Source organism: Protopterus annectens, chromosome 6.part0 (assembly GCF_019279795.1).
Source record: "Protopterus annectens isolate FY-2018-M chromosome 6.part0, PAN1.0, whole genome shotgun sequence".
NCBI classification, from domain to species: Eukaryota; Metazoa; Chordata; order Ceratodontiformes; family Protopteridae; genus Protopterus; species Protopterus annectens.
Window position 1 is genome coordinate 864,204,732 of NC_056737.1, and position 16,371 is coordinate 864,221,102.

The 16,371-nt window shown below is 42.6% G+C and overlaps 1 protein-coding gene across 1 annotated transcript in view; it reads right to left on the bottom strand.

Moving 5' to 3' along the window:
• The window catches only part of TECPR2 (tectonin beta-propeller repeat containing 2), a gene marked incomplete in the record, with an annotated part of 1,535,154 nt that overhangs the window by 1,104,724 nt on the left and 414,059 nt on the right, over positions 1-16,371 (bottom strand). Inside the window, 1 exon segment of the mRNA XM_044074534.1 lies at positions 12,557-12,740. Coding sequence (XP_043930469.1) covers positions 12,557-12,740 — 184 coding nt within the window.

Consider the following 16,371-nt stretch of genomic DNA (forward strand, 5'->3'; position numbering starts at 1 on the left):
CTTGTGATGCTTCAAAATTTGGTCTTGGTGCAATCATTCTTCAAGAGGGTAGACCAGTAGCCTATGCATCCAGAAGTCTAACCCAAACTGAAACGCACTCTGCTCAGGTATTGAAAGAATTCTTGGCAACTGTGTTTGCATGTTCAAAGTTCCATGATTATATTTACGGTAGACCTATCCAAACTGAAGTGGATCACCAACCTCTAGTCACTATTTTGAGAAAGCCTAGGCATATAGCTGCTGTCAGATTACAACGCATGATGCTCAAACTGCAAAAGTATAATTTCAATCTTGTCTACACAAAAGGCAAACTTCTTTATCTTGCTGATACTTTTTCCAGGTCGCCCAGAAATACCACTAACAGCATGAAAATGAGAAACTTGATTTTAAAGTCATGGAAGTGAGAAATGTTTCTTACACACGTCTTGATGAGCTTAGAAGTCATACAGTTTCAGATCCATTTCTTCAGGAACTCAACCACTTTATCAGTAAGGATGGCCATCAAAGCAATCTTGTTAAACTCATGACCTGTAACCTTATTTTCTTACAGAGATGAGATTTTGTTTGACAATGGTATCATCATGAAATGTCCAAAAGTGATTGTTCCAAAATCCTTACAAACAGTATATTACTATCTTGCATCGTGGCCACCCAGGAACTGATTCTACCGAAAGAAGAGCAAGAGGACTAATTCTTTGGCCTTTTATGTCATAGGATATTGAGAGAGTACTTTCATTGTGTTCTGTATGTAACAGTACTAAGCCACATCAACATAAAGAACCACTTCAGCTAAACCAGATTCCTGAACTACCTTGGTCGACAGTAGCTACAGACATTTTAGAATGGATTGGTAAACATTACTCGGTGTTAGTAGACTCTTATTCCAACTGGTTCGAGATTAACCTACTTCCTAACCTAGCATCCAGTACTGTCATTACTAAGTTGAAGTATCATTTTGCAGTCCATGGTAGCCCACACAAAGTTATTTCTGACAATGGCACACAGTTTACAAGCCAGCAGTTAGAAAGATTTGCTGAAGAGTGGGACTTTACTCATGTCACGAGTAGCCCTGAGTACCCGCAGTCAAATGGTTTGGCAGAACGTGCAGCTCAAAGTGCAAAACTACTACTAGAAAAGTCGAAATGAGACCATACTGATGACTTCTTGAATCTCAGAAATGGTCGTGATAAACATCTTGGTTCACCTGCACACAAACGTCTGTCGAGAGACACCAGAACCATGCTACCAATTAGTAGTTAATTACTGGTTCCATGTGTCAAGAACAGCAGATCAGTGAAAGCCAATCCGTTAAAGCGCTTATCCCAGAAGTCCTATTATGATAAGACCAGCAAACCGCTCAATCTATTATGAGAAGGGGAGATAGTGAGGATGCAGATGTCCAAAGGTTTTGATCAGACTGGTGTTGTGAAAAGTGTATGCCCACAGCAGAGATCATACATTGTGGAATTGCAAGGGGAAAAGAATTTAGGTGAAATCGGAAACATTTCATCCCAGTGTCCCAACCTGTATTTCAGTATCATACCTGCGAGAAAGACTATATCTCAGAGTGAGTTATCCAGCGTTCCAGTTCCAGAGGACGTTCCAGTAAATATCCCTGTTCCTGAGAAGAATCCCAAAGCTCCTGAAGCAAGTTGTTCACCAATGACTGTCCTTTGTTGCTAAACCCAATTCTGATTGCTATATAACTAGACCAGTTCGCATTTCCAGACCATGTTCCAGATGAACAGCAACTTGGGCATAAGGACATGAATGTTGTGTTTATTTCTTATTGTCTGTACAATTGCATGTTTCTTTTCAAATGACATTATATTCTGGGCAATTCATTAAAGAGGGAGGATGTAGATCAATATGTATGTATACCTTTACGAAACTTACTAGGGGATTGCACAAGTGTATAAATACTGAGCATGTGCGAGCCTGACTACCATTTTATAGTAAGCTGTTGAGATATAAGCATGTATGTATATGCAGTCTGTCAGTTAATCAGTTTGTTTATATTTTGTACTGCTCCTATCCATCCTGATGTGTTTCTGTGTAATAAAGCATGTAAATGAACTACCCCGCCTGTTCGTTTTTAATGGGAAACAAAACAAGTGACACGTGTTATCTGGTTTAAACAAAGCCTTGCAGACATGAGATCTCCTCTCTCTAGAGTCTTAATGCCTTTATGTACCATCTATTCATTACAACTTCTAAACTGAATTTTTTTTATCTTCTCTGGTACACTTATTACACTTACTCAGTTTATCAGTTGAAACAGACTGCTACAAAATAGCACACAAAAAATATGCCCTCTAGCAAACATGATTTCTGATACTTTAATTAAGCTCCGTCTTTCCCTAGCATATGTTGAACCTTCAGATACTTAAACAGCACATTCTATAATCTAACTGATGCCATGTAAAGTTTTTTTTTTAAACATACTTTGCAGGGGTGTGTGATCCAGTTCCACTAATTCAGATATATCATACATACAGTTATGAAATTTTTGACAGCTACAAGGGAAAGGCAACATTTATTTATACTTCTTGTGCAGGTCTTGTTTGTGATTTTGGTAAAGCTCTTAACCTATTTGCAATGGTCTGCCTTCCTGCAGTAACTGTACACAAGCCCTTGCTGACTCTCATCGACATGAAGTACAAGTAAATAGTTGTAATACATCATAGAACTTAAGAATAAGAGTGTCTGCAAGAAATGTTTTCAAAATCTCAAAACTTTTGTACAACTCCACATATCACACACTAATGGTTTCCCCCAGTGGTCCAGAAGGGTATGAAGTTTAAGAGATATTCTGTGTGGGTGTGCGTATCAAAATAGCTAGTTTATCTTCTGATTTCTGCAATGGGACCTACTTTTCCAAATCTAGCTCTAGACCTTTGGACATCAAAATATGACCTATATATATTGGGTTCCTATTAGATGACCGAAGACACATTCTATCGAATGCGTCTTGGTCGAACTTAAAACAACAAAAGGGCAAAATAGCGAAGCGACTTTTAAGCAAATTCTTTCCCAGGGAAAGAATTTGCTTTGGCCGCTTCGGTTACTTTGCTGTTTTCGACACTGTGGTGTGATCTCGGAGTTGGTATATTTAAGGAGAGGGGGTGTGGGGCACAGCCCCCCACTTTATGTATTCTTTCAATCCCCCCCCCCCCCAGCAATTTTTTTTTCCCTTGGAAAAAAAAAATCGCTGTTCTGAGCTTTCGAGATTGTAAGCTTTCACTTACATGGGGTTGATTATTCATCGTTCGCTTTTTTAAGGGTTTGATGATATAATATAGACCCTATATTTAAGATCAGTCAGAAGTGACATTTACTCTTATTCAGCTTAAGACCTCTCTGCCTTCGCCTGTTCAAAATGCTTGATTAAGCTTGCATCAGGTTCTTGTTTAGTAGCTCCCCAAACAAGCAGAAATTACCACATCATTCAACTCTTCTATAATTTTTGCAACTGCATTTTGGGTCGTTTCAGGTGCTAAATAAATCTCAAGTGGCAAGCCAGGAAATCAGTATCTGGCTAGTTCTGGTAATATATGGGGCTATAAAGTACTGGCTACATCTCATGCAAACAGAGTTTGATTAGCATCACCTTTGCATGATGGACCTGGCAGAACAAGAGAGGATTGAAGGAGTGGTACCTATTCTCCCCTCCTCCCTCTCTCATGGGGCAGAGAGAAGGGTAGGAGGTGTGCATATTCAGGGGCACACATACAGTGGACTACTCCCAGGTGCAGTCCAAGAAAGCTGCTATATGCAGGGTTTTTCTTGCAGTTTTACATTCCTCATGGAAGTGAGGGATAACCCAGCACTGAAATCCACTGCAAGTCCCACATACAGGAAGTGCTAGCCAAACATGCCCGGGAAAGGGGGGAGAAAATAAAGGTTGCTTTGCTGAACTGGAAACGGTCAGTCTCCCTCCCTCCGATTCTTGTTTGACTCAGGGGAGGGATGAGCTGACAAGGATCCCTGGGCTCAAATGAATAGGATGCATGACTCCTGCCAAGCCTTGGTATGTCTAGCTGTCAACACCAATGGAAAGAAGAGGCCAAATGGGTGAAAGAAGAGACACTGGGCATTGTCCATCCAAGTGACAGCAAAAAGAAAGTAATTTGTACCTGCCCTTCATGGTTCAGAAAGTACACAACTCTGAATTATTCTCGACCAGTTTGACTAAATGACAACTGGCATCTAGTACAGTAAAACACCTTGAAATGGGCATAGCTGAAATAGCCTCTTCAATAGTCTACTTGTCTAGATCTTTGGAGGGGAGCTCTATGCAAATCCCAAACTTGGCTTACATCATAACTTTAAAACCACTGCAGTAAAGCTCCAACACTTTGGACAAAATATGAGCGCTTTCATCAGATAAAAAAAAAAAAAGAGAACCAGTCCACATCTTTTTATATATGCCACCATAATTACTCAAAACACCTCCCCCCTTAACCCTGTGGTTACCATGATCAAGCACACTGTAAATTATTGATTAGAAATATTTACATATACATATTAATGTTAACCATCATGTAGTGACATTTTCCTTCATGTATAACACTTAACCCCTTCTTATTTCTTTGTTTTCAAATAAAACATCACACAATGAGTCCTTTACTTTTCAGTACTGGTACATATTTTGCGCTGTTTTATTACTGCATTGGTTGGAATTTTATTTTTTTTATTTTTGTAATTTGAATTACTTTTATTTGGCTTTTTACATCAGAACTGTAATTATGCTATTAATCTTGTTCAGCTTGCTTCAGATGTTTAGAAATCATATGAACACTTTATTTTAAATTTCTGCTCTACTCTCACTCTAAGAAATGTGGATACTTTCCTTGGTATATAAATTACTGGTACTTATCTTGTGAAATTCAGATAAGGTATTCCCTGCTAAACAGTATATTTCAGTAAATAACACTGTATTTTGGCAAAATATCTCTAATAACTGAAACATTTTTATTAAATTGCTACATGTCTAGTTTACTCTCAAACATACTGATAAAGTACAGTTTTGTACCTACCATAAATGTAGATGTTAGAGTGTACACCCTGCTGCAGTGATCACACTTGGGTTATCTTGTCGTCAGGCGGTCCCTGCAGTTGGTCGGAATTCCAAAGTCTTGGTCCGGCGTCGGTTGCTGTCGCTTCTTCCCCGACGTCAGTGCGCCAGGGGTATAAATAATGCATTCAAAGCCGTTTTCTTCAGTTTTTCTTGCCCCAGATGTCAGGTGCCCCCAAAAAGGTGGTCAGTAATTAGTACCAATTTAAGAAATTGTAGCACAAACACAAAATCCCTCCAGCTATAAGCAAATACATCAGGAAGGTATTGTAGAGATTTAGCCAGTTAGATCAGAGGGGATGGAGGGAGGGTAACCTGGACTGCAGCAGGGTGTACACTCGAACATCTACATTTATGGTAGGTACAAAACTGTACTATGTTCATTGTGTTACCCTGCTGCAGTCATCACACTTGGGTAGAATCCCAAAGCTAAGGATGGGCGGAGGAGTCACAGAGGGTTAGAGGAGGCTAGAAGGCCCTGCAGAACTGCAGTGGCGAAGCCAGCTCTAGTCTTAGAGTAAAGTGGTAAGTGATAGTGTTTGGTAAAGGTGTGTACTGAACTCCAAGTTGCAGCTTCCAAAATCTCCTTGGTTGGAACCCCCCTGAGGAAGGCTGTAGATGTAGCTGTTGCCCTGGTAGAGTGGGGCCTAATGGTAGCAGGAACTGGTTTTCCATGATGGGTATAGCAAAAACGAATGCAATGTCCTATCCATTTGGAAATGGTTTGTTTTGATATAGCCTTCCCTTGTGAAGCTGTAGCATAGGATACAAAGAGCTGGTCAGATTTTCTGAAAACCTTAGTTTTATCCAAGTAGTAACGAAGTTGACTGTGAATGTCCAAGGAATGCAGGAGTCTTTCTCCTTTGTTCTGTGGATTTGGGAAGAAGGTGTGTAAAGTGGATGGTTTGATTTAAAGCCACACTGGAAACCACCTTAGGCATGAAGGAAGGATTAGTTCGTAGAGAAACTCTGTCTTGATGGAAAATGAGGAAAGGTTCCACTGCTATGAGTGCCTGTAGTTCTGAGACTCTTCTAGCTGAAGTTATTGCTAGCAGCAGGGCAGTCTTTCATGATAGAAACTGTAGATCTGCAGAGAAAGCTGGTTCAAAGGGAGGTAGCGTAAGTTTTTCCAGAACAAAATTGAGGTCCCATGTTGGTGTAGGTGCTCTCCTGGGGGGGCCTAATGTTTTTTGCCCCTCTGAGGAACTGCCTTAGAAGTGGATGTGAAAATAAGGGTGGATCCGTGTTGTAGTGGGCTGAAATAGCTGATGCATGGATTTTAATGGAAGAAAAAGAAAGTCCTTTGTGCAACATCTCGGTTAAATACTGTAGAATCTGAGGCATGTGAGGCTGAAGTGTGTTTTGGCCTTTAGCTTGGTTCCAGGCGCAAAACCTTTTCCATTTGTCCGAGTAGGCCTTCCTGGTGCTGGGCCTCCTAGCTTCCAGAATAACATCCATAACTGCTTGGGAAAGAGGAGTTGGCTGGATGCTTAGGTGATTTGCCATGCAGCCAGATTTAAGGTTTTGAGCTGGCTGTGTAGAATCTGATTGTTTTGCTGTGTGAGCAAATGGGCAATTTGTGGTAAAATCCAAGGTGGGCCCTGGGCCATATTCTTTAATAGTGGGTACCAGTGCTGGCGTGGCCAGTCTGGCACTATGAGTATCGGTCGTGGTCTCTCCTTTCTGACTTTCAGAAGCACCTTTGTGAGGAGAGGCAATGGAGGGAAGGCATATACAGTCAGGTTTTTCCAGCTGAATGAGAGTGCGTCCACTTTCCAAGCTTGACGGTGAAGTGTCCTTGTACAAAATTTTGTTAGCTGATAGTTTTGGGGGCTGACAAACAGGTCTATGTCTGGAAGGCCCCATTTTTGAGTTATCATTGCAAATACTTGTGGATCCAGTTTCCACTCGTGGGGATCCATGATGTTTCTGCTGAGGTCGTCTGCCAATGTGTTCGTTTTTCCTGGCAGGAATTGAGCTTGTAACTGAACTTGGTAAGCCAGAGCTGTGTTCCACAAGGTCATTGCTTGCCTGCATAGAGGGTAGGAGTGTGTACCCCCTTGTTTATGTACCACATTACTGTGGTGTTGTCCGTCCTTATTGTAAGTTGTCCTGGATGTAATAGGTTCTTTAAGGCTGTCAGAGCATTCTGTACAGCTAGCATCTCTTTTTGATTGATGTGCAGATTCCTTTGATCTGCAGTCCATACGCCTTGAGCGCACTGTCCTGCCATGTGTGCCCCCCAGGCGTAGTCCGATGCATCTGTTGTCATAGTTTGCCTGGATGGGGGCAAGGTGAAAGGCTGACCCTTGTTGAGGTGACATGCCTGTGACCACCATAGAAACTCCTGTTGTAGGCAGGGAATGAGAGATATTGTGTCCAAGCTGTGGCTGTCTTGAGACCATACGCTTTATAGTGACCACTGTAATTTCCTCATATGCAGCTTTGCAAATGGTATTAGTAGTATGCAAGATGCCATGAAGCCCAAGGCCTGCAGAATTTTTCTTGCAGGGAGTTGGGTCTTTGTTGCCATTGTTTTGAAATATTGAGTCAGTTGTAGTTGTTTGTCTGCCGTCAGATAAGCCTTCTGGGCCGTTGCATTCAAGCTGGCACCCAGGAATGTCATACTTTGTGAGGGTACTAATTTTGATTTCTTTTCATTTACTGTGTACCCCAGGCAACTTAGAAGATGTTTTACAAAAGCCAGATGTTGTAAGAGGATGTTCTTGCTTTCTGCTTGGATGAGGCAGTTGTCAGGTATGGGTATATTTGAATTCCTCTTTGTCTGCAGTATGCAATTACTGGTGCCAGGCATTTTGTGAAGACCCTGGGCACAGTAGATAAGCCAAAGGGCAGTGCAGAGAATTGGTAATGGGTTGAACCTGCAATGAAACGGAGGTATCTTCTGCAACTTTGTCTGATAGGGACATGCAGGTATGCCTCCTTGAGGTGCAACGTTACTAGCCATGCTTTCTTGCCCAACATGGGAAGAAGCTGCTGTAGTGTTAGCATCATGAATTTGGGTACTTGTAAGAAGGTGTTTAGAACTGAAAGGTCCAGAATTGTTCTCCAGGCATTGCCCTTTCTGGGGACTAGAAAGAGTCTTGAGTAAAATCCTTGGCCTTGCTCTCGTGTAGGTACCAGTTGAATGGCTCATGTCCATGAGAGCTGTAATTTGTTTTTGTGCCCCTGCCCATTGATTTTGTGGCAGGTTTGGCATTCCTCTTTTCACTGGCAAGGTGTGGAAAAGGAATCTGCATCCTCGTGAAATTATGTCTAGGACCCATTTGTCCTTTGTGACAATGTGCCAGTTGTCTGAAAAAAGTGTGAGTTTTCCTCCCAAGGGAGCTGCCAAGAGAGTGTTGCTTGGCCAGATGAGGTGCAAGTCATTGAGTTTGCCTTCTGGTAGTTTGGGACCGGTCTTCTCCTCCCTTCTGTGTTGCAGCGCCCCATTGTCGAGGTTTGTATTGGGCTTGTGGTTGTCCTCTGCCTCTTGGATGTCTGTATTTACCCCTCTGTGGTCTGTCAGTAGCCGGAAAGGACCAATTTTGTTGGCCAATTTCTGCTGAAGCGAGGGGGCTGCACCTGTAGAAAATCTTTGACTGTCTGCATAGATTTTGCCTTATCCTCCATTTTCTTCTTCTGCTTTAACACCAAATAGAACATCCTGCTGTAAGGGAGCATCTAGAAGTTTTGCTTTAACATGATCAGGCAGAGTTTGTTCCTTTAACCAAGCATGCCTACGTATAACAGACCCAGTGACAGCTGCTCTGCAGAAAGCCTCCAAAGAATCAAACCCACATTGTAAAGTATGTTTGCCCACCTGTTCAGCTGCATGCAACAGATCCCGCATTTCTTTCAATTCAGACTGCTGAGGGAGTGTGCTCATTTTTTTGTTTTAACTGAGACATTAGAAATTGCTGATATTTTAGCATGTGAAATTGGCTATTTAGTGCTCTCATAGCTAGAGTGGCTGAGGTGTAAACCTTTTCCCCCCCACCTGTCTAGTGCTCTGGAGTCTCTTTCAGAGGGTACAGGATTTTTTGCCATAGAAGCCTTAGCCCCTTTGGGACCCTGGGATGTAGTCTCTGGATCAGCAACAGGGCTTTTATAAAGGAATTTGTGGGAATCAGGCACTCTATAGTATCTGTCTGGTTTGGCTGGAGCAGGAGACAGAGAATCTGGGTTCAAACTAGATTCTAAGTAAACATCATCCACAATGTCTAAAACTGGGGGGATGGCAAGTGGTCTGTGCTGGGGGAGTAAAATAAACTCTGAGCCTTTTCTTTGAGTCAGACTAGTCCTGACTTTCCCAGTGAAAATGTTCCCTCATAGTGTGCAGATTTTCCCCAAAGGAGTAGTCTTCAGGAGGAGAAGCTGAGGGAATAGAATCCTCAGCATCAGAATCTTCATGAGGGGAGGAGGAGTAATCTTGGTCCTCAGAGGAGCCTGAGGAAATAGACACTTGCCCAGAGGAGGCATAATCTTCCTCTTGTCTAGGCCTTTTGTCGGGTGGGGGTTGGGAACCCCTGATTAAAGAGATCAAATCTTCAGCCATTTTAAGCATCTGTTTCTTAGGCATGGGGCTTTGAACTGGAGACTGAAGTGCAGTATTTTTAGGTTTAATAGGAGTCTTAAGGAGGCTTAGGATACGTTTTTATGGTGAGCGTCGTCGGTCTGAAGACGCCTTCAGAAACCGAAGGTGTTTCTGCAGCACCGACATTTCTTTCTGCAGTGTCGTCGGTAGGTGCTAAACGTGGTCTGGGCCTAGGCAAGGTATGCAGTAAGAATGAAAATCCTTATGAGGTATTTGCTTCCCACAAGAAATACAATTGTTAACTTTTTCTGACATCGGTCTGAGACAAGAAAAGTTTCTCCAACGGGGTACTTAGCTTTATTGAAGACTTCGGATCTGAAATTCAACTTCGAAAATCTCAGGAGTCGGCCGACCGGCACTTGCAAACTGCTTCTGCTTCGGGCACCGAGCGGCAAGAAAGACTGAAGAAAATGGCGTCGGATGCATTATTTATAGCCCTGGCGCACTGACGTCAGGGAAAAAGCGACAGCAACCAACGCCGGACCAAGACTTTGGAATTCCGGCCGACTGCGGGACCACCTGACGACAGGATAATCCAAGTGTGATGACTGCAGCAGGGTAACACGATGAACATCTGTACACCTATTTGCATTAGTAGGAACTTTCTGGAGTTACTAAAACATCTGAACTGGTATTTGTACTGCTCACAATTCAAATACTTGTACATAAAATACACAAAGTAATTCAATTAAATTCCTTTATTATGCTAAGCAACTCACATGGAAACTGATCTAGAATATTTATTTACAGATTTTTCCATAGGTATAGCCTGAAACATGAGTAAAATCCAGCCTACAGGCTTCAAGGTTTTTGCTCAGAAATATGTAGGCTAACATCATGCAGATTAACAACTATCAGTCAACTTCAGTGCTTTACATGCAGATTTCAACAAAATACTGCATTCTGCTCCAGCATCTACCTCAGAAATAATACTTCTAACATGCGCTGCAAACTTTTGTGACTAAAACATACTCTAAGTACTATCGGTATCTTGGACTACACTCTGTTGATGCATTTCACCTTTATCTACACTTTGTCATTTCTCTCACCTTCAAACTCAATAACATGTCTACTGGGGAACAGATATTTTTTTCTGTTTTTCTTTCAAACCACTTACAATACACGAGGGTTTCTACTTCTAAATGTATGACTTTGTTTCTGTAACATCTTTAACACCTCACTTTTTCTGTAGTTTAATTTTTATACTTCTATTTATTTTGTTGTATTTGCTTTGTGGTTAGTGTTCATGTCATCAGTCACAGATTTTATTTTACACACTTCAAATTCTCAGCAACTTTTAACCATTTACTTGCAACTTCACTCAACCTGCACACGCAGGTGAGCACACCCACCAACACATATCTAGTGCCTAATTTAACATCAGTTCTTATTCTTTCAACAGTTTGTCTCAAACTTGGTCATTTTAATGCCGGCGACAATTTCATATCAAATCACAAGTTACTAAACTCTCAGACTTTTACCCTCTTTCTTTTTTACTTCATCACACAAGCATAAACAGTTTACTAAGCCACTCAGTTCCTTGTAAATAATCATCACCATAGAAATGGAAGATCCCCCCCCCCCCCCGAGTGAAAATTTGTTTTTCTCCTCTGTGTTAGGTGTTAAACTTTTATAGCTTCTTCAGCTATAACCCACTGTCTGCCTTTTCTGTAATTCCGCTCTCTGTGAGATACAGGTCAACTCTTCTGGATACTACTTTTGCCAATCTACCTGGAAGTTTCAGGGAAGCTGGCAGTTGTACTGAAATCCCTTCTAAATGAAAAATATGGCTTGCAGCAATATAAAAAATGAAAGACTAGTGAGTCTTTTCTTAGTAAGCAAAAATCAAAAATTTGATTACTCTACGAGGGTGAAATACAACATGCAGAAATGTTAGGACTTCATTTTTATACAAAGTTAAAAAGGCAAGTCATTCTAGCACCTGTACTACTGGAAAAAAATCTAATTACTCTGATGCCATTAGCTTCACTTTTCTTCTGATGAATGCAAGAGCTGGCATAATGGTTAAGGTGTTTACCTCACAAGCATAAGGTACAGCGTTTGATTCTCACCTTTGAGGGGAAACTGGCCAGGCTTAAATGGCCCACAAGGGCAGCTAGCCTATAAACCTGATCTATTTTCTAACTACCGACAATTGGGACAACTCATGATAAATATGGCCAGGCTTGTAAGGGTTCTTGGGCCATCAGGCTAGTAATCACCTATGAACCTATGATACCATGTAATACTTTGTAGTTGTTCAAGAATGACCGACTAATGAAGAGATGAAAGGCATGAATTACATTCAAGTCCAGCTTTACTGAATTATATGGAATTCTGGCAGTGACATGACTTCAAATCTCTGATGAGAACTAGTATTCTCAAACAGAAATGCAAAATATCCTAAAGAACTGAATAATTTAGTGGTCAGCAAGCCCATGATCGCTGGACAATAACAGATTGTCAAGATAAACCAGAGGAAATGCTGCTTTTACAAACACTGAACATTTTTTTCATACATTACAAAGCAGAGAGAGACCGAGAGAGAACAGAAAGAGAAGACTGCATTGGTGGAAACCAGTGTACAAATCCTCAAAGTACAATTTGTCTGATAGGTTTTAAAAACCTGAAAATGTCTAAAATATATGTTGTACAACTTGGGCAATACATTACAAAACAATGTACAACACTGATATGTACAGTACACAACATCTTACAGTTCTTTATATTTGAATAATTTCAGGCAGCCATCATCTAGGGTTACTTTTACATTGTTCAACACTAAATGCACAGAAATTCAAAAGCAATAAAGTTAGTAGATAAATAGGGCATATAGCATGCAGCCAAGAATACTCTAAAAATGTATATACAAAGAAATAAACCTGTGGGTGAAACGGCCACCTGCTGCACACCCTCTTCAAATTTTTGCCATCGTAAGCCTGCACTTGGTAAAGGACTGCAGTAAAGATTGCCTTTGAAATCTAAGCACCAGATATACTTCTCTGATACAACCAAGCTGAGGATTCCATAGCCAGGACCACTGTATCCCATCCAGCTCTCTGCAAACTAAGAACAGTCGCAAAATGAGACAAAACATAGTAAAAACGATTTCACTAATTCACAGTAACCAAAATGTCTAATATAAACAGTTCCATTTGACACACCCATTTAACCTGTAACATTTCTAAATGGTAAGCAAGAATAACTAGTACAAAACCCCAGAGAGTGAGCAGAGCTTTGATACAGAATGGCATAGACTAGAGGATTTATGTATGTTGTAAAACAAGAAGTTATGTACTCACCATAATGTTCGATGTACGTCGTCCATCTCGCCTCACATTCTTACCCGTGGGTTCGGAGCCGAATGTCGGCTCTGACTCGGCCATACTTTAGCTCGAAGTCTTTCAATTGGCTGGGCTAAGATGGTATCCAATGCTGCACTGCTCTCTATCCCCAGATCAAGTTTGCTGCGAGCACCAGCACTCACTCTCCATGCATAACACCCAAGGAAGGAAGAACAAACCAAGAATGAAGGGAATTCTGAAACGAGGCCTAACCTCTAGATCCTCCAGGATGGGGGAAGGTGGGGGGGTAAGTAAGAATGTGAGATGAGATGGACCACATACATTGAACGTTATGGTGAGTACATAACTTCTTGATGTTATGTAGTCCAATCTCGCCTACATTCTTAACCGTGGGGCAGCGTCTCCAGCACCTAAATCCTGGCAGGCTCAGTGGAATATACTCCTGAGCACTGTAGAACCAAAGGAAGACCTGCCTCTAGATACCACATCTAACTTGTAATGAGTAACAAAGGTGTGAGGAGATGCCCAAGTAGCCGCAGCACAAATATCATCCATAGACAATCTGGCCTGAAAAGCTGCAGACGTAGATACAGACCGGGTAGAGTGAGCCTTCACTCGGAACGGTAAATCTCTTCCCCCTGAAGTATAAATGAAAAAAATACAACTGGAAATCCACCTAGACAATGTGACTTTGGAAACAGGAGACCCAATTCTGTTTTCCGAAAATGAAACAAACAACTGATCAGATTTTCTGAGGTCCTTCATTCTGTGCAAATAAAATCGTAATTGTCTGTGCACATCCAACTGATGAAATTTGAATTCTGCCTTGTTCGAGAACTGAGGAAAAAACACTGGTAATTCAATGGATTGGTTTAGGTTACTAACTGACGCTACTTTGGGAAGAAAGGAAGGAGTCGGTCTGAGAGAAACCCTGTCCTTATGAAAAATCAAATAATGTGGTTTTAATTGATAAAACTTGAAGCTCTGAAACACGTCTGGCTGACATGATGGCTACCACAAAGACAGTCTTCCAAGTTAATAATTTTAAATCACAAGTGGCTGCAGGCTCAAAGGAGGGTGAAGTAAGACCCTGTAGAACAAAGTTTAAGTCCCAAGGCATAACAGGTTCAGAGACAGGAAGACGAAGCAATAAAGTGCCTTTCAGGAAAGCCTTACAAAGTCTATGTGCCATTAGACTAGGTTCGTCTGCGACGTGAAAGGTAGAAATTGCCGCCAACTGGTCTTTAATTGTTGCAGCAGCTGATCCCTGGTTGAACAGCATAGAGAGGAACTCCATTACTGACAAGATTGGAGCTGTGTAAGGGTCAATCTGTTTGGCATGTGTCCAGATGGAAAATCTCTTTCACTTGCTGTAATAAATCTTCCTGGTCGAAGGCTTATGAGAGGAAAACAGAATATGAACCACATCCGATAAAAAATGGTGAAGCCTAACTACCGACGGAAGTGGAGTAGCCAAGCTGTCAACCGGAGGGTCCAAAGAGAGGGATGGAGCTGCCCTGACATATGAGTCAGTAAGTCTGATTGTGGGTCCAGAATCCAAGGAGCATCCATAAGATAGGGATGGAGAAAGGGGAACCAAATTTGAAGAGGCCAGTGTGGAGCAATCAGAATAATTTTGCTTCCCAAGGATTGCGCTTTCTGAATAACCTTTGACAGCAAAGGAACCAGAGGGAAGGCATATAGTAGACCGGAGGGCCAATCATGGACTAGAGCGTCCCTGGGTGACGACTCCTGAGGGGAGATAAGGGTAAAGTAGCTGCTGCATTTGGCATTGTGGGGGCTGGCAAAAAGGTTGCAGCAAGGCTGACCCAACCTGCGGAAAATCTGCTCCACAACTTGACAGTTCAGGGACCACTCGTGAGGCATCAGAATAGCTCTGCTTAGCCTGTCTGCGATCACACGACTTCCCCGGAATGTGCGTTGCTACCAGAAAACGTTGGGAAGACACTGCCCACTGCCACACTCGCATGGCCTCTCTGCAAAGGGGATACGACTTGGTTCCTCCCTGTTTGTTCAGATACCATACCACTGACATTGTCCGAGTGGACTGCAATAGTCACGAGAGGAAGAAAGCTCTGAAGTGCTTGCAACGCTAGCAGCACTGATCTCATCTCCAGGACATTGATATGCAGATGCATCTTGTGCTCTTGCCATGTGCCTTGGACTGTCCTGCCTAGACCAATGACCCCCCCCCCAATCTGGGAGGCATCTGTGGTCACCGTGGCAACCGGAGGCGAAGGAATGAAGGGTTTTCCTGCATTGAGGTTGTCGGTGTGAAGCCACCAACTGAGATCCTGTCTGCAACGGTCTGTGAGTAGAATAGGGTGAGAAAGTGGAAGACGTTGAAAAGACCACTGGGCGAAGAGTAGCCACTGAAGGAGCCTCATAACCTTGCCAGGGAAACTAACAACCGTAGCAGCCATCATCCCCAACAATTGGAGGACCAATCTTGCCTTCACTCTCCTCAGAGGGAGCAAGGCGTAAATCTGTTGTTGTAAAACTCTGATTCTTTCCTGTGGTAAAAATGCCCGCATGAGCATGGTGTCGAATTCAGCGCCTATAAAGGTGACACGTTGCAAGGGCAACAAGGCAGATTTTTCCCAGTTCAAGGTGATGCCCAACTGTTGACATAGGTTGATAGTGGTGTCTCTGGTCTGAAGTAGCAGATGCCTGGTGGTGGCAGTAAGGAGCCAGTCCGTCCAGGTATGGAAACACCTGGAATCCCTGACGTCTCAAGTGAGCAGTCATCACTGCCATGCATTTGGTAAACACACTGGGGGCTGTGGTGAGACCAAAGGGCAGGGCTCGAAACTGAAAGTGACTGGCTCCCAGCCGGAAGAGTAGGTGACTTCTGGATGCCCTGTCCATCTTTATGTGGTAGTAAGCATCCTTGAGGTCGATGGAGCACATCCACACTTCTTTTCCCAACAATGGGAGAATAGACTGCAACGTGACCATTCGGAACTTGGACTTTTGCACATGGGTGTTCAATTGGCTGAGATCCAAAATGGGTCTCAGGTCCCCTGTCCTATTCGGCACCAAAAAGAATCTGGAGTAAGTCCCTAATCCAATCTGGTCTGAGTGTTGGATGGCTCCTTTTTCTAGCAGTTTTGAAACCTCTGAAGCTGCGAAATCCCTTTGACTGGGTGGAACATCCGGGATTTTCTTGACTGGAGGGGGAGTTGACGAGAAGGGAATGATATATCCTCTGGAAATTATTCGTAGAACCCATTGCTCCTGGGTGATACCTTGCCAGGCCTCCGGGTATAGTGAGATGCGACCTCTGACTGGCTCCGGAAACGCACAGTCGGGCCTCCCATCAGGAGCGGCAGTAGGGAGAACCATGAAAGGAATTGCGGTCTCCCGAGTTA